Here is a 20,119-nt window from a genome sequence, read left to right on the forward strand (position 1 = left end):
GTATCATACGAGAAGCAGCTAAAGAATTGTCAGTACCCTTGACCATTTTGTTTAATTTGAGTCTCGGGTCTGGGTTAGTCCCGAGGGGGGTGGAAAGAGGGGAAAATAGTTCCACTGCATAAAGGAAGTTCCAAGACTGCTGTTGTAAATTATCGACCGATTAGCATATCAGGAATCATTGTCAAGGTCTTAGAGAAATTAGTCAAGAAAAGAATACAGGATTGGATAGATGAAAATGGGATATTGTATGGGGGACAACATGGTTTTGTGAAGGGTAGATCATGCCTCAGTAACTTGCTCACGTTTTATAACACAGTGACGCTGAACTGGATAGGGGTAATGGGTTTACAGTGATACTACTGGACCTTGCCAAGGCCTTTGACAGGATACCACATGGAACCCTAATCAGTAAACTGGAGCAGATGGGGATAGATATAGGGTTGGTGAGATGGATAGGAGGGTGGTTGAAGGAGAGATACCAGAGAGTGGTTTATTCAGGAGTGGAGTCTAAAAGACGGCTTGTGACTAGTGGTGTGCAGCAGGGCTCTGTTCTTGGACCACTGCTTTTCAATTTGTTTGTCAATGATATAGGAAAGGATTTGAGAGGAAGTGTTCACTTGTTTGCTGATGATGCAAAGTTGGGTAGAGCAATTGTGTAGAACAACTTTGCTCTACCCAAAGTTGGGTAGAGCAAAGTTGGGTAGAGCAATTTGACATCCTGTGCAAAAGTGCACAGGATGTCAAAATTTTACAGGATGATTTGGATAATTTGGAGGACTGGGCTAGGAAAAATGGATGTCAATTTAATGTGGCAAAGTGTAAGGTTATGCACTTTGGGATGAAAAGAATAGCAGCAGTATATCGTATTGGTGGAACCGTACTCCAGGAGATTGATGAGGCCAGGGATTTGGGAGTTGGTGGATAAGGAATTGAAGTTTAGGGGGGGGGCACATTGCAAAAGTGACTAAATCAGCTCATCAAATCACTTGGATTTTGAAAAATACTTCAACATGCAGAGACAAACAAGTTGTTGTTCCTCTGTATTGAGCAGCCTTGATAAGACCCCAACTGGACTACTGTGCCCAGTTATGGTCACCAGGGTTTCTTCGTGATGGGGAGGAAGTGGAGAGGATCCAGAGACGAGTGACCAAGATGACAGCAGGTCTGTGAAATGATTGGATGATAGGCAGAGGAGGGATGATATGATTGAGACATTCAAATTACTGAAGGGTTTCTATAAGATTGATCCAGAAGATATTTTTGAAAATATGACTGGTGGTGGGAGGACTAGGGGCCATGCATGGAAGCTGGGCAAGAGCATGGTTGACAAGGGTGTTAGAGCTAGGTTTTTTACTTGGCGAGTGGTGAATGAGTGGAATAAGCTTCCAGAGTCTGTTGTGGGTGCTACGACCATGAATGAGTACAAGGCAAGGTATGATAGATACTGTGTCAATGTCGAATAGTTGTTCTTGACATGATGTTAGGGCCTCCCTCGATGAGTCTGTCAACTCCTTGGAGTTGCCCGGAACAACAATAATAATAATAATAATATGGAACCAAGCTACGTGCTCATGCCCTGTATACCGGTAAATTAAATCTACGTAGTTAATTAATCCTTTTCCCTAGCCTGACCTCTAGTGATTAAAAAAATAAATAAATAAATAAATAAAATAAAATAAAAAAATAAATTAAATAAAAAATAAATAAATAAAATAAAATATAAAAAAAAATAAATAAATACAACTACAATAAACTGCTAAAGTCCTCATGTATTAATATTCTTCTGGATAGTTCTGATTTTTATAATATGATTTCTTTCAATTGCTGTTGAATGTTACAAACACTTCACCAGGTTGTCTTCTTGTAGTGGGATTTTTCTATGGCTAGTTTATACAGGTTGTAGATGGGTCCTCCACATTCTTGAAATGGTTAGGCCATCATTTTTGTTGAGATTTGGGTTGTGTTTGAGCACTTCACATAACTCTTTAAATTTTCTCTCAAACCAGGTTTTGGTGCGGTGTAGGGACTTGGAATTTTTCCAATCAATTCTGTGGTATGTTTGGAGTGCATAGTCAGAAAGGCTGGTTTTTCCAAAATGGAGGTATTCAATGTGTCGTTTGTGTTCGTCTTGTCTGATTGGGATAATTCACCCTGTTTCCCCTATGTATGGTATGTTGCATGTGCATTGTATTTTGTATACCCCTGGGTGGGCTAGGTGTGGAAGGGGATCTTTAGAAGAACTGAGTAGGTGTCTTAACTTATTTGGGGGTTTAAAGGTGTTTTTTTAATCACTAGAGGTCAGGTTAGGGAAAAGGATTAATTAACTACGTAGATTACCGGTATACAGGGCATGAGCATGTAGCTTGGTTCCGTATACACTTCCGATGATGACCTCGATACAGGGGTCAAAACATCAAATTTTATTTTATTAGTAATTAATAAAATAATCTGTTCAATACGTGTGTTTTTGTGTCCCTAAATTTTTTCAAGTATGCTTCTATAAATCTTACCTGGAACTCTTAGGAGAGAAATTCCTCTGTAATTCTCATAAGTTTTATGAGAATTACAGAGGAATTGTAAAATTGTTTTTATAGGTGGGAATTATAACTCTACTCTAGCTGCCTTCCACATTTTAGGTTTCTGAGGATCTTTTCTGCCTCAAGTATTGATATGTACTCAAGTTTACATTCCCCTAAATATTTTCTACCACCATTCTATCACTGCTTGTTTCATTTAACAGCCTTTAAAAGTAATTACTCTTTCATAATTTCATCACTATGATCTGTTATAATTTCATTACTATGATATGACTTTAAATTCATTCACCATTCATATGCTCTCTTTCTCTAGCAACAGATTCCACATACTTGCAAATCTCCATTCAAAAAAATTGGACTCCTTATTTCCTTTCTTACCACTCTCTTATACAACTTCCATTGATGGCCCTTGTTCTATATTATTATTATTCAGGCCTCCAAGGAGTCAAAAGACTCATCGAGGGGAGGTCCCCCCTAAGAAACACAAAGTCTATCATACCACTCCTTAAACTCATTGACCGTTCTCACCCTCACCACTCTTTCAGGCAATGCATTCCACGGCTCAACCACCCTCCATGCAAAGAAACCACTCCTCACCTTCTTGCTCACAGTTTCCTTTCGCAACTTCCAGGGATGGCCTCTTGTCATTACTCCTTCCCACTGTACGACCAAGTGAAAGAACTCCCCAGTGTCAACCCTGTAACCACCTCTCAACAGTTTAAAAGTCTCAATTATATCACCTCTCCTTCTTCTATCCGCCAAACTCTGCAGTCCACATTCCCTCAGCCAAGGGAATCACTTCCATGATTCTTTATCTCTCACTCCATTTCCTGCAATACAGCCTATATCCATCCCTTCTTCTTCTGCTCTCTGGAGGAGCCCAGAAGTATTCATCCAGTGCTTCTTTCACAATGTGTGTCTCTCAATCCGATTACCTCTCTTCCCACTTTTTTTCTACTTATTAACTTTGTATACTACATTCTCTCACTCTATTCTCACTTATGACAGTCCATCAACCTGATAATCCCTCAGTTCCTATGATGCAAATGACTGAATATGTATCAAGTAGTCTAGATGTGGTCTGATTAACACATTATTCAATGGGACCACAACCTTCCTGTCTCAACATTTTTGTTACCAGTTTAGCAATTCTCTGTTGTGTGTAAATTATATCTACTGAAATTCTATCTAAAATTCCATCAGCTACAGCTATCACTTCCATGATTCTTTATCTCTCACTCCATTTCCTGCAATACAGCCCACCAATATAGCATGCAATGCTCTAACTCTAAATAATTCCAAAGTGAAAGGCTGTGCATGACACAGTGAACTAATATACCAAGTCATCTAGATGTATAACTATTCAGATCTCCTTCAAATTCTCTATACAACTCATCCAATTTTTGATGTCTACCAACAACGGAATAACTCTACACAAAACAATTCTAAATATCACACATATTTTTGCTACTTATATATGAAAAATACGACTTCTGAATTAATTCAGCCTTGCTATCTTCCAGGATCTGGCTCGCACAGTATTATTTAAGTAAGCATTAATAAGACTGCTGGTAGTGCAGATAGTTAATATCTGCACTAGGAGATTTCTTTCAGCACATCAAGGCCATAATTTTACAGTAGCTCAGCTATTTGCTCATACTAAATGGGTTCTATATCACAGGATTATTTTAATTTCAGTTTTATGATTTAGGGTTTTATTTATAATTAAATGCAGAGTTTTTAGTTTTTTCTGAGATAATGATACCAATTCCTCCATGGGTACTAAACTCTAGGAATTAGAATTCCAAGATGTGAAGACTATCTTAAAACTAGGAATTAGAGTTTTAAGATTAGAGACAGTAGGGTTAATAAGATTTACTCCTTCACATTGAATGCTAGAGGGAAATATTTAGTTGTAGTTAAAGATGGGGAAACCAGGGATAAACTATTATATCCCTGGTTTCCCCATCGGAAGCCAGGTTAGAACAGTAAAAATTAAGGAATTTCCAAAGAATTCCAATATATAGAAAAAATTAGATTTCCAATATAGTGATGAAATTCTTATCCAGTTATTCTCAAAATGGAGTAAAATCAGTAATGTAAAAGGGGATAGCTCAAGCAACGATTCCATAGATGTCAACTTCACAATGAACATGAAAGCAGCCATATCAAATTTTATCAATAATGATACAATTCAAATTATGGTGAACTATCTGCAGGTAAAGAGGCAGTGCCTGCAGGATCATGCTGCTGTGTTTTAACAGTGCAGAGATCAGATTTATTGCCAGTCAGTCCCAAACCTTGCCATTCCATTACTCCTTGTCACAAGACATATATATCCCACCACAGAATACATCCTTGACTCCTTTCAGATGGAGTCAAGGATGAACACTATGAACATCTGTATGAAGACAAACTCAAAAGACTCATGACAGCAGCTGAAGTTACTATAGCCTAAAAGGAATGCCTAACAAGAAAATTTCCAGGACCTGATGATATAAAGATAAAACTTTACCATGAGGGCTGGGATTCTCTTCCCATTCTAGTTATAATTCTATATAACTAGATTTATAATAACTTTTTTCTACTTATGATTCTAGTCTTTAATTCTTTTCACTCTACACATTAAAGATGCCAAGAAATTTTATTTTTGGCTTAATCCTTTATCCAAGCATAAGCAAACAAAGTTTGCACATGAAGTAATTCCATGTATAATGCTATGCATTCATGTCCATGTAGTTACGTGCTTTGCATTATGGGATACTAAGGCAAGTGATGTGAAGTCATTAGCTTCTATATACAAGTTGCCCAGTCCTGAAATTACTTCAGGCACAAACTTTGTTTGCTTACACTTGAATAAAGGATTAAACCAAGAATATAATTTCTTGGCATTTTTAATTTATAGTATAACCAAGTAGAAAAACTTCCAACATTTCTTTCTACAGGCCACATACCAAGTATATCTGTAGCCAGCCAAACCATTCTTATTTCAAAATCTAACAACTGGCCTATTTCTCTATCTACTTCAAACTACAAGATTTTTTTGGCAATATAAACAATAGGATCAAAGTAAGAATGAGATACATAATCAAAAGCACAGAGTTGTTTTAAGTTTCAGGATGATCAGTGGAATTTAATCTGATTCTGCTATGTGATCTACTCTGAATAGTTAATATGAAAAAGTAGCCAATGAAGTACTCTCAGTGGATTTTACTCAGGCATTTGATAATGTCTGTTATCCCTCTCTGGCAAATCCTCAAGCAAACTAAGGTGTGCAAAAGGCTACTATCCATCATTAAAGGGATTGCAAGGTTGACATCTTAGTCCCTTGTGTTTAGAAATTTCAAGTATGAAGGCAAATAAAGTATTAGTATATGAGGATGATGTAGGAGGCACTTTGAGAGATAATGATTCAACATACAGTTTTAGTATTTTAGAAAAATTCAGCAAAATCAGTGGACTAACTACCAATGTTGACAAGATGAAATTAAGTTTTTTCGGAAGATGGGAACATTCTTGCAGGCATTTCCTTTGACCAACTCTTAAGGGAGAACCTCTCACTACACTTGGAATTTTCTTCTCCACCTGACCAATATTACCAGTTCATGAATTTATACAAAAAACAATGAAACCTTAGAAGACTAGAAAATTGAGCCACTTTTCTTCTAATGCCATAGTACTTAAAACCACAATATTTCCTATCAGCTGAACATAATATCACAGATGTTACAGCAGCTGAAATACTATATTGTAAGTCTGTGCAATTTTTATGGTTCCAGCTGATACCAGGAAGTTAGAAAGGAATTTCTTCAACTACAAACAAGAATGGATGCTAAGGACCTCCAGTGTTAAAATTCTGCTATTTATAGCAATACAGCCTCAAAAATCCATAAGGTTTTTACAAACTAATCATACATGTGTAGAGTTCCTCCAGTATTTGAATCTTCAGCTATTTGGAATAAATTATTACAAGAGTTAAATTTTTTCCTAAATACTATACTACAGCAATCTGTGCATAACTCTAAGACTGCAACACAGTGGTGTAGCTAGAGCTTTTGCTGCCCAGGGTGGTCCCTGAGTTTGCCGCCCCTCTCATCACACACCAAAAATACTATGAAAAGTCAAAATGATGTACAGAGAAATAAATTAAAACACTATGTTTATTTTTGAAGTAAAGCTTTAATTTCAACATTCTAAAATGTTATTTTTCTTGCTTTTCTGTTAGCAAAATCGATGACATTGGCGAAGTCTATTTCATAGTAATGTAGGTAATTCTTAATCAATTATATTTAAAAAAAACTCCTCTCACAACTAGCAAACTTACAGCAATTGTGAGGAAAATTCGCAGTAATATTACAATATCTGGAAATGAGTTCTCGAGACTGTATTTTAGAATTAACTGCAAAAGTTCAAAAAGGTTTAAAGTGCCGCCCAGGGCAGACCGCTGTGCTAAACCCATGTGCTGCAACTTAAATATCAGCTTATCATGTGGTACTCTGTCAAATGCCTTTGTAAAATCAAAAAATAAAATAAAATTGCAGAATATGCCTTTCCCTCATCAACCGTGCTTGTCAATTTATTATAAAAGGCTTAACAAATCCATGCTGACTCTCACAGATAACATTACACTTTTGATTGGAAGTGTCAAATCTGCTACCACCCTTATGCAATGGCACTGCTTTACTCTCCTTCCACTCCTTATGTACCTTTCCCTTGAAAAATTGAAAATTAAAAGGCAATGAAAAAAGAAAAAAAAAACGGTATTTTTACTTCATAGTATGATAATGTTGTTTCCGTGCAGTTAGCCTAGTGGCTATACGCTTCGCAACCATATGCATGGGAAAGGCGTGTTCTAGGTTCGATTTCCGTCGATGACGTGAGGAGCTTAAGGATCTTCCTCAAGCATAGCCAAGTTAGCCGGTCTTGGGCGTGGGTAGCAGGGTTTTCCCCCCAGTTTATCTGGGGTTTTTCATCTCACAAGCAGGCAAACTGACCCCGTGAACACAGGCTGCTACAGTCAAAAATACATTTCCCCCTCAGTGGCAGGCTCGGCGACAGGCTGGCTGGGGGTTGTACTAACAAAAGTTGTATCTACGTAACACGCAGACCCTGCAATGGAAGCAGGAAAATGAGCAGCAGAAGAAGTGTGATAATGTTGTTGAAATAAGAACTGCATTAAGAATGTATACAATCAGCGCCAGCACCTAGTATTTTTCTTATGTGTGCGATTAATGTTCGGCACCTTTCCAAAAAAGTTTTTTTTTTGAATAAAGTGTGAATAAAACGAACAGGAAATGAAAAACAAATGAAAACCGCTTTACAATATAATGTTACCTACGGATTAGTCCTGCTTATACAATATTTTTTTACACAGAACTCAACAATTAATCATAAGTTGATTTATGATACATCAAAAAATAAAGCAGAACTATTTTAGGTATATTTTCGTAAATTTTAATCAAAAATTACAGTGATATAATTGGGTCCAGGATACAATTTCAGAATTTTATTTGTTCGTTTCCAGGAAGATCCGAAGGGGGCCCAAACGGAAGACGGCATAATTATATAATCATTATGTCGTCTTCCGTATTTACCATTCTGTAAATATAATTTATCGCTCACGAAACCAATGAAAATGTCCGAAAACTGATTGACTCAATAGATGGGAGAAAAAGGGAAAATATTCTGGCAGTCATCAGAAGAAGACAGATGAAATGGTTCGGACATGTGGAGAGGGCTAATGGCATTCCAAAGCAAACCCTAGAAGGAATCGTTCTGGGATCAAGGGTTAGGGGCCGACCTCGATTAAAATGGACTGATAACATCAAAAAATGGACAAATTCCTCCCTTTCTCAATTGACATCAAGAACAAGAGACCGAGACGATTGGAGGAGGCTAGCAAAGAGTATCGCCTACCAGCCATGAATGACCCAACGGTTCATTTAGGACTATGGGAGAAGAAGAAGAAGAAGAAATATAATTATGATTATATTTACAGAATGGTAAATATAATCATAATTATATGTACCATTCTGTACCATTCATTGTTCGTTTAAACTCTTATCTCATATTTTTTTTTTGACATCTTTTAGGCGCCTTTTCTTCTGCGGCGCCTGTGTATATTGCACACACCACCAGCCGGGTCTGTATACAATATGCAGTTTATTAAGCGTAAATTTATTGACCAAGTATATAAAAAAAATAAGTAAAATGTATACAATAATTTTGTATGTTATTTAATGAAAATGTAGTTTTCATTAAATAACTAAGTGGCCGAGTGGTTAGCATATCTGCTCTCCAGTCAAAGGCTGCAGGTTTGAATCCCGTCATGGGCATAGATGTTTGTGATTGTCTGTGAAAATATTAATGGTGGTGGTGGTCGGTTATCTCATATTTTTTTTTGACATCTTTTAGGTGCCTTTTCTTCTGCGGCGCCTGTGTATATTGCACACACCACCAGCCGGGTCTGTATACAATATGCAGTTTATTAAGCGTAAATTTATTGACCAAGTATATAAAAAAAATAAGTAAAATGTATACAATAATTTTTAATAAAAATTTTATACAGTAAATATCTTAACAATAAATGTAGTGAAAAATATAGTTTTCATTAAATAACTAAGTGGCCGAGTGGTTAGCATATCTGCTCTCCAGTCAAAGGCTGTAGGTTTGAATCCCATCATGGGCATAGATGTTTGTGATTGTCTGTGAAAATATTAATGGTGGTGGTCGGCAGTAGATAGTGTTAGTGTAGATGATGGAGGTAGTTGTGGGTGGTGGATTGGTGGAGATGGAGAGTTGTAGAGTAGGTGCCCTCCCTCGATGAGTCTTTGGACTCCCTGGAAATGTTACGTAATAATAATAATAATAATAATAATAATAAATATCTAAAAATATTACTCAATATAAAAATTTCTAAATATACTGCATTACATGTTACCATTAATAAAGGTGTCAATATGCTATACCATTGCATCCCATCACAAAAGCAGTGCCCTTATAAATATAATTTATCCTAATAAAGTGCACAAACAGCAAAATAAACACAGAATTCTACAAGAATAAACATACACATACAAAAAAAATAAAAAATTAAGTTAATCCCATTTTAGGTAAACAAATGCTAGATAACTCATATATGTTTTTCTTGTAATTAAAAATAAAATCATACATATCACTGAGATCCTATCTCATTCCTATAGTACTGTATATTTGGAATACGACAACAAATATCTTTTAATATATCTTTGAAACATATCTATATATGCAGTTCTTTTCTATTTGTACTATTTCTATTGATTCTAAGAAATATAGATCAAAGATAATTTTAAAGTTAATTTTTTTTTCCTGGAAACTCCATTATCCTTGAGCATAAAAATGCTCATTTACTGTTCTTGTTTAAAACATTAAACCAGAAAAAGTCTGCTGATCAATGTATTTTAAATTTATTTTAAGAAACCGTCCATTATTTTGAATAAACTGCATTATCTCTTCTTAAGAGTTTTATCCTCATTTTCAACTTAGCATTCCTTTGGAAGTAAATTCATCTCTCAATTCTGAAAAACTATTTGCTTTGCTCTTATGCTCCTCCTTGATTTAAAAAAATGTCCTTTCCTTATACTATATTTCTCCACAAAACTTCCATCTCCTCTTGAATCTATCCTATTTTTAATCAAGAACTGTTAAACAAGAACTTCCTGTTTGGAAAATTGTATAATCTTTGCACAAGTGAAAAGATTATGCAATTTTAAAAAGGTACCTCAAGGTGCAGAAAAATAACATGGCAGTAAAAATTAGTTTTTGGTGGTTGAAAACAGAATACAGTTCTTCAATTGTATAAAAAATAAAATCAGTTGGAAAATTGATTTTGTTCTTCTGTCAAGGTTTAAAGTTCAGAAATAAAAGGAATTCAGGTGATTTTTTTTCTTTCTTAACATCAATAAATATCATAATTGAATAGTTCATAATAGGCTATAGCTAGAAATAAAAATTGCTTTTAAGAACATTATAATATAATATTTGCATAAAAGTCTAAAATTTAATAAAAGTGCCTCTGTAGCATGATGGAAGAATGATAACATACTGTGCCCTTCAAGACCTGTTGATTTCCCATCATGACAAGATCTTTATATCGGCTTTATATATGTGTATGAGTTAGCCCATTCATCATTATTATTATTATTCTAAGATCCCATGGAGTCAAAGACTCATCTAGGAGGTCCTTTGTTATACACACACAACTCATCATACCATACTTTTAACACATTCAAATTCTCTTCTAACACCATGCTCTCAGGCAATGCATTCCAAACATTCACAACTCTCCATGCAAAAAAACATGCTTCTCAGTCCTTGCTCACACCCTTCTTATACATCTCTGAGGAATGACCTCTCTTTCATCCCTCCCCCCATCCTTCACCATTTTATGAAAAACCTCTTCAACAGTAATTCTATAACAATCCCTTACCAACTTGTACATCTCAATCATATCACTCCTCTTTCTCCTATCCACTAGACTACATGGAGAGAGAGCAGATGTTTTGATCCCAAAAACTAAGGCTTTTTCATCCCCAAATGCAGGCAAAATTGGGCCAGAGAAAACATACCATTTACAGATAAAACATAATTTAAGAATTTACAAAACAAAAAAAGAAATGTGTAATAATAATAATAAACACTGCTAAAGAAATACTAATTAAAAAGAATAAAGTACTGCATTTTTAGTGAAATGTTTATGTATAAAATATGACTTATGTATAAAATTTTTGCTTTAATTTTGTAAAAAAATTGGTCATCATTACTTTTAAATGATGTAAAAAAAATCTAATATTCCTAAATAGCAGATATTTTACAATGGACAAAGGAAGATTAGTACAGAGACCACCTCATTTTTCTCCTAATGTGGCCTTAATCATAAGATACAATTTTTTTTTAAAAATAGCCAAGGAAAGATTTTTTTAACTAGTTTTTGTTTTTTATATACCATAGAAGATTTTCTTGCTACTATAAATATAAATCAATATTTACATTAATATGTGTGTTTCAACCATGTTTCATAAAAGATGTACATAGATTCACACGGGGAGAGAAGACCTAGAAAAAGTCTTATTGACTATATTATTCTTGACATAGTTCATGACATAAGACTTGTTCATGATATAAGACTATAGAGGGAATTTAAAACTGGAAGACTTCACTTAGTTTTAATCATCAATTTCATGATATGTACCCTCCCCCAAAGGGTGTTTTCAGGTTACTATAATAGCACTACATGATTAAGTTTACATTATTATTAATCAACAATTTTCCTCCAAAACAATCCATTACCTGTAAGTAGGTTCAAATATAATTGTCTATTTTCTCGTTGTAAAACCGTGTGAAACTCCACAATACTCTCCTAATCTTAATCAAATGAACTGAATGCGTACCTGAAAATTTTGGGAAGTGATTACCGTTATCTGTTTATAACTTTTTTATTAATTAATTATACATTGTACCCACATCTCTAAACTCTAACAGTTTCCTCCTACTGTTAGAGTAGGAGGAAATTGTATACGTGATATTATATACATGCTGTATGACTCGTTCTTGAATTCAGAATTTAAATGTTATTGCCAGTACTTCTGCCTTCTCCTTGAATGAAGCTCATGACATACTGAGCAAAATATATAGAAGTAATAAATTCTATTTAGTTTTCTCTTACACATGTGAAGCCATTATTTAAAAATAATACTGTTTTTTTTTTAAAAAAAAGGGGGGGGAGAGAGAACACAGACAGAAAATAAAAGATGGAAAAGCTATAAAACCCTGAAAAGAGAGAGCTGGAGTCAATGATATTCAACCAAAAATGCTCAAATATGGTGGTATGAAAGTTTTACAGTGGCTAAACTGCATGATTCAGAAAGCCTGTTTTGAAGTTTGAATTCCAGATGACTGGAGTAGGGCACTAAGGTGCCCATATGTAAAAAGGGAAATAAAACAGAATGTAAGAATTACAGAGGAATTTCTCCAGTAAGTGTTTCAAGTAAGATTTATGCAAATATACTTGAGATGAAACTAAGAAAAATTGTGAAAGAGGAAATTGGAGAAGAAAAAAACTTGGTTTAGCCAAAAAATTATTGTCAAGATCAGATTTTCACACATTTGTTGGAATATACAGGAAATGGTATTTAAGTTTCACCATAAAAAAAAAAAAAAAAAAAATATATATATATATATATATATAACAATGCACAAAGAGAAATGCTCTTCAGAACATTGCAATTATTGGAATAAACGTAGGCTGTCAGTCAACTGTCAGTCAGTTGTCGGTTAGGATGGAAGGCAGTACAGAAAGGCAATTTGATGTAAAATCAGGTATTAGTCAAAAGCACACTATCTACACTCTTATTCATTATGGATCACATTGTGAAAAAAATAAAGTGGCATTACACCTGATATCAGAATTGGAGACACTGAACTACTACTACTTCTTTTCAGCCATTTTCTATCCACTGCTGGACAAAGGCCTCCTCCATTTCTCTGTTCTTTGCAGTGGTTGACCAATTTTCCCCAACAAAATTTGACAATTCATCACTCCACCTTCTTTAAGGACATCCTCGTTTTCCTTCTTTTGAAATCCAGTTGGTTAGTATGGTGGTCCATCACTCATCTTCTCTTCTGAATAGATGTCCAGCCCATTTCCATTTTAGTCGCTTATGGTGAAGAATGATGTCAGTGATATGAGTCTGGCTTCTTATCCAGGCCAGGTGTTTTGCTTCTAATCTTCTAACCTCTCCATTTTTCTTTGAGAGTTGCTAGTTTATTTGCCAGTGCTTTTGTTACAGACCAAGTTTCACAACCATATGTGATGAGTGGAAGTATATACTGGTTAAATGTCTTCCTTTTTAAACAGAGTGAGACATCATTGTTCCACACTGGTCATCTCATTGATCTAAACTGTGTAGTCCACAGTTTAGATCACTGAAATGACCTAAGTATGTATATGAAGAGACTCTTTCTAAGAAATTGTTTTCTACTATTATGTTTTTTGTTTAATCATGTTTAATCATTTTTACAAAATGATTAAACATGATTTTAGTTTTCTCTCTGTTTATTTTTAGACCGACTTTTCTGCTTTCATGATATAGCTCTTCTATCATTATATTAAGGTCTTCTGAAGTGTTTGCAAAAATTATATCATATGCATATCTTAAGTGTGTTAAGTTTCTGTTATTAATTTTTATACCAAGGTTTGTCCAGTTTATATTATTAAATATTTCTTGAAGGAGTGCTGTAAAGATTTTGGGTAATAGAGAGTCTCCTTGTCGGACACCTTTTTCAACTGATATTTTATTGCTACTCGTGTGAAGTTAGATTGTTGCTGTTGCAGTGTGGTATATTTAGTGGAGGAAATCCATATATTCTCCAGGAACTCTGTGATTCTGGAGTGCTTTGATTATTGCATTAGTTTTGATGGAATCAAATGCTTTTTCATGATCAATAAAGGCTAAACAGAGAGGCAATTGGTTTACTTCTGCTTTTTCTATTATCTGTTTTACTGCATGAATATGATCAATTGTGTTAAAGCCTTTATGGAATCCTGCTTGTTCTACTGGTTGATTGAACTTAGTTCTCTTTTTATGCAGCTATTGTGTTCCTATCTTTACAAGTCTCCAGAACTTTTTGACTAAATTAAATAACACTAACAAATTTGGCATGAAAATTAGTAATAAGAAGATCAAAACTGTGAAAACAGCAGGAACATTCTCAATAGAGAACCTACAGAAAAAGTAAAACATTGCAGCTATTTAGTATTCATATAACCTTCATTGTGTTGTACTGTCATAGTTTGCTGCATACCTGTCGAGGGTACATATCAGGCAACTGATGATGAATTAATATTTCACACATATTCAAATAAACTATGTATATTTAATATATACCTATATACAAACCAAGACCAACATTTTGCAATACTAACTACGCTGGTCATGCTCTTGCTCAATCCTCTCCTTCTCTCAGTTCCATGAAAAATTCTCCTCTGTGTTAGTTTTATATAGCTGTTTTTTTTTCAACATTTATTTTACACTGCACTTATTTCTTTGTGAAATAAAAATAATTTGTAAAATCAACATCACACAATTTCTGTGATTTCACATAATTTCACAATTCCACACAAACCAGATCATTTCTGGTTCGGTCTATAAAATATTTAAAATAAAAATATTTTATCTAAGAAAAATTTGATTTACAAAGATATGCAAATACACTAAAAATATGAATCTGAATATGTAACCATACCTACCTACACACACACACACTCAAAATTAAAAAAATTATAGTTTATTATGAAGTAACTACTTGAAAATATCAAAATATAATAAAGATCTAGCCAAAATAAAAAAGAACATGCCAAAGTATCAGAAATAAAAAAAAGATAAAAGGAAAAGAAAGAAGCATCTACATGCCTTTGTTGTCTGATAGGCGTTGTAGGAATCCTAGGACAACAATAAAAATATATTTAGTACAACAATTAAAAAAAATATCACAGCTAATTATCATGCAATGGTCTTTCAATATTGAAAATTGGTAAAAACTAAACTTCAGATTCTAAAGTGTGGGTGATATATGACTTCCCACTGTTATACTGTAGATAAATTTATAATTCAATAATTAATTACATACAATCCACAGGAGTGAGATATTACTGACATGCATAAAATATTAGGCTATATATATGAATATGCTATGACACACACGCACACACATCCATTTATGTATGTTATCATGCATACAAGATTTATGCTGTACATGCTTATGTGCAAACTACTGCTCATTCTAAACGTTGCATTGTAACCTCCCTATATAGCTGACTCTCACTATAGTGAACTTGTAGGGACTATAGGAAATATTAGTTATAGTGAATTTCTTTAAGCATCCCATTGTTATCTGTGGAGCCTCAGTCAGTAGGAAGTCTACCGTAATGTTTCCCCTCAATCATAAACATTAACAATATCTTGCATAAATGGCTAAATGGAAAAAAATGCAGTTCTTGAGACACAGTGAAGATAAGGAAAAAAGGATGTACCAGAATGTGATCTTTACAAATTAGTACTGTACATTTACACCACCTTTAATTTAAAAAATAATTTTTTTTCATGAAAATAGACTTTATCAAACAGAAGCCAATGTCAGCATTGCACATGTCTTGTGAAACCATTAAAATAAAAACTGAAGGTGCTTTCATTTATAAGTAATCTACTTAATAGTAATAGATATTATTTATTAAATATTCGTTCTAGTTTGGTAAACTATAAGATAATTTTGCAAAGCAAACCAACTTTCTGAAATTTATTTAAAATATGACTGACATACAATACTATTAAAGACAAATAGTGTATTAAATTATACTACCATAAAGTAGAGAATTTAGTTCATTTATTAATTATTTGAGGTTGCAGTTGACTATTCCTTAGAACTACAGACACATTTTATAAACAATATAATAAATTTAGTTTAATCCTTTATCCAAGTGTGAGCAAACAAAGTTTGCACCTGAAAATATCTTCAGGACTGAGGTAAGATAGTACAACACCGGGCAACTCGTAGCAAAGGTGAACCAAGATAACATCACTCCTATCTCAGTATCTCCCATAATGCAAAACACATCTCCTTGCAGATATGTATAATGTTATGCATTAAGGAAAGGGCCACTAACCAGACTAGTTTCGACCTTTATTGAGGTCTCTTCAGTGGGAGCAAGGCCCAAGTGGAGATACCAGCCAGAAGCATTAGCAGGTCATCTCTACCTATAGGAATTGCCAATTGGTGTGCCGCCTTTTTAAATTACTCTGGATTTAGAGAAAGATGTTGAAAGTTTATTTTTCACTTGGTTAGAATATAATAAATTTAGTTTAATCCTTTATCCAAGTGTGAGCAAACAAAGTTTGCGCCTGAAAGTATCTTCAGGACTGGGGTAAGGTGGTACAACACCAGGACAACTCCTTTCAAAGGTGGAGCAAGCTACCAAGATAGGAGATAGGAGTGTTGGTAGCTTGCTCCACCTTTGCAAGGAGTCGTCCTGGTGTTGTACCACCTTACCCCAGTCCTGAAGATACTTTCAGGTGCAAACTTTGTTTGCTCACACTTGGATAAAGGATTAAACTAAATTTATTATATTCTAACCATGTGAAAAAGAAACTTTCATTTTATAAACAAGTTTAAATAACATCAGTGTAACAAACAAAATATGAAAAAGAGATTCACAACTTCACTGAAAAATGTAAGCTTTCATCTGGTTGATGATGAATTGGAAGATCTAAAGAGGCTAATCGGTTATTTACTTCTTCTAAGGTGAATTGGATCTTAGGATAACGTGCATTTAATCTGTAAAGAAACTACTGTAACTCAGAGGAAGAGCCATTCCAAATTGCAAAAATATCATCCACAAATCTGTACCAATGTTCAGGTGAATTGGTGTAGGATCCAATTCATCTTAGAAGTAAATAATCAATAAACCTTTTTAGATCATCTAATTCTTCGTCAACCAGATGGAATCTTACATTTTTCAGAAGATTCGTACAGGCTGTTTTACCCATGCTGAATCTTACCATCATCCTAGTCAAAAGGCTGGAACTATTAAGACTTTAGTACATTGTACTTGTTCTTTATGTTCTTCAAGCAAACTTTTACAGAAAGAATGACCACATATTAAACCCACCTTTTTATCCAATAATTTTAAGGATTTTTTCATCAAAAAAAAAAGCTTTTAACAGTTATGGTATGTATGTCTATTTCTTCGACCACAGAAGAAATAACTCTCATTCTTATCCCTTATGTTCAATATTTCTGAAGGTATTTCTGAATGTGTGACGAAAGTTTTAAAACTACTGAATATTTTTGGTGCCTTTTACCCCATCAGAAAAATCTTTACCTTTCTTGTTTCTCCAAGGACAAGCTTCCAACTCCACCAAGTTTCCCAAGTGTCTATCAGATTCCTTGCTCTTGTGGGTTATATTATTTTGTCCAAAATAATATAACCCACAAACTGGAATATCTGCTTTTATTAGTCTAAAAGAACACGTCTTATATCAAATACCATGAACTTGAAAGTCTCAACTTGCTGAGAATGCTAATGACATGAACCATAGTAAATTGGAACGAGACAAGAGTCCTCTATAAAAGTTGTTTCCTCACAGAATGTCTTTATAAAGAAATGTGTGAAACTTTACTTCACTGTCCTAACTTAAACAGATCCGATGGTCTATGTCCTTATGGGAGATGGTACTTTTTTAAATCTGCTAATCTTTCCTAACTTTATGTATGTATGTATGTATATATATGTATATATATATATATATATATATAAAATATCCATATATATATATATATTTTTTTTTTTAAAGTTGTGTAATTATTGACCTTATTTAGTTATCTTACATTGGCTACTTAGGTGATGCTTTTTAGAACTGTCTGGTATTAATTCCCATTCTATGATCTACTGGTGATGCTTATGACACTTATGCAAAAATTTCACATCAAAAAAGTTTCTTTATGTGAGTTTTCCTCTCTTTATATATTTCTTTCGATTATGTAAGCTCATGGCATTCCATTATTGAAACAAATATATAGCAGCTAATGACTTCACATTAATTGCCTTTGTATTATATAGCCTGAAAAAAACATAACATAAATTAAAGATACCAAGAAATTATATACTTGCTTTAATCCATTATCCAAGTGTAAGCAAACAAAGTTTACACCCGAAGTATCTTTCAGGACTGGGGCGACTCGTAGCAAAGGTGGTATAACTTCTCATCACTTGCCTCAGTATCCCATAATGCAAAGCACATCTCTTTGCAGACATGTATAATGTTATACAAGTGTAATGATAACATACATTCTTTGGTGCACAGCTGATTTAACATCAAACCATCTTCCTGTAACTTTTTCAATTCTAATTGTCGACTTACAGCTAAAACATGAAGTATTGCTTGATATAATGTCCCATTTATGCAACATAACTGTAGCATTTTAAATAGCTTTATTCTTGGCACCTTGTTATAGGCCTGTTCCAGATCTATGAAACTTAAATACAGATCCTTGTTATATTATATGAACAACAACAACCAAGCAGAAACAAGAAATAACAGGAGCCACCAATCACCCACAGGTATCGATAACATAGTCAACCTATCTAACCACGCTCTAAACAAAGACGAAATCGCTATACTTAACAAAGGTTTAAATTTTGCTATAGCACCAAAATCGATAAACAAACTTGAATTTATGTGTAATATTGAAAGAGGCCTAAGATTCATCCCTAATAACATAGCAGACAAAATACGTTTAGAAACTGCCAACGTTTTAAATCATAGCAAAACAATAACAAGCTACATTACTAAACATGAATTAACAGCGATAAAATCACTTAAAACAAATCCGAACATAGTAATAACCAGAGCCAATAAAGGAAATGGCACCGTTATTTTAAACCATACCACTTATGTAGAAAAAAATGAATCTGCTGGTCTCTGACAATAACACATACAAATTAATTAACTACAACCCAACCAACCAACAGAATAAAAAACAAAACAGAGAAACTACTTAAGTCAATTACCACCTGGCCCAAAGATATGGTCAAAAAACAATTTCCTCACGACACATGCTCCCCAAGAATTTACGGGCTACCGAAAATTCACAAAGGAAACACACCGTTAATACTTATAGTTGAAAGAATTGATATAAAAAATTAGCAGCAACACTCAAGGAGTTAGTAGGTCATTCCCTCTCCTATATCAAAAACACACAACACCTCATAAACACCATCAAAGACATTACATTAGAAAAAGATGATTTATTAGTCAGTTTTTATGTCTCTGCCCTCTTCACGAATGTCGCAATCAATGACACAATCCTTCTCCTACAGAACAAATTCCCTCCAGCTATCATGATGCTCTTTGCGCATGTATTATGGTTGTTAAATTGTGAATGAAACTATGTTGTGTAATTTATTTTTTTTCATTCACATTTAACATTGCTTATTATGTATTAATCATAATTTGTATAAAGATTATTTATTGTTCCTTAATTAAGGATTACTATTTATATATTTATTGTAAACTTAACCTACTATTAATTTATTAAATAATAATATGTGTAGAAATTTATGATAACTAAAAATATATATGTAAAGTAACGAAAAGTGTTATTATAAATAATTGTATACGTAATGAAAGAGCTGATTAAGTAGCTCAAATATTCTGTTTATTCTTATTTGTAAAATTTAACGTTATGTAATCACTTATGTAGTAGTAGAGCGTTGTATTACATTAGCGAAATGTTTGCGTTCATGCGTTGTCATAGAGACGCATGAAATAAACAAGCACGAGTCGAAGAGTGCGTGACCTTGGAACAAAAGAAGGAGAAAGAAGAGGGCAATAAGAATTTTAATGGGAGAAAAGGGAAGAGTTTTGCGGAGCCTGAAGGAAAGTAGGATATAAGCAAGAAAGTGAAAAAAAATTGTAAATTCTTTAGGGCAGAAATTCAAGAGCATAGTGTTTAGAAGTAAGCAAGAAACGTAGTGAATCTTATACTCA

General features: G+C 33.9%; 1 protein-coding gene across 5 annotated transcripts in view; it reads right to left on the minus strand.

Moving 5' to 3' along the window:
• LOC150092386 (E3 ubiquitin-protein ligase LRSAM1-like) overlaps positions 1 to 20,119 on the minus strand; it is a 414,983-nt gene that overhangs the window by 195,391 nt on the left and 199,473 nt on the right. For 4 of the 5 annotated variants that reach the window (XM_090415005.1, XM_090415008.1, XM_090415007.1 and 1 more), the window contains exon 11: positions 14,987 to 15,016. The exons of the other annotated variant lie outside the window; for it this stretch is intronic. In XM_090415005.1, coding sequence (XP_090271131.1) covers positions 14,987 to 15,016 — 30 coding nt within the window. The remainder of the gene's footprint in view (positions 1 to 14,986; positions 15,017 to 20,119) is intronic. 5 annotated transcript variants of the gene reach the window in all.

Source organism: Typopeltis vanoorti, chromosome 26, assembly GCF_054136105.1.
Source record: "Typopeltis vanoorti isolate ZY-2024b chromosome 26, IOZ_Tvanoo_1.0, whole genome shotgun sequence".
In the NCBI taxonomy this organism is placed as follows: Eukaryota; Metazoa; Arthropoda; class Arachnida; order Uropygi; family Thelyphonidae; genus Typopeltis; species Typopeltis vanoorti.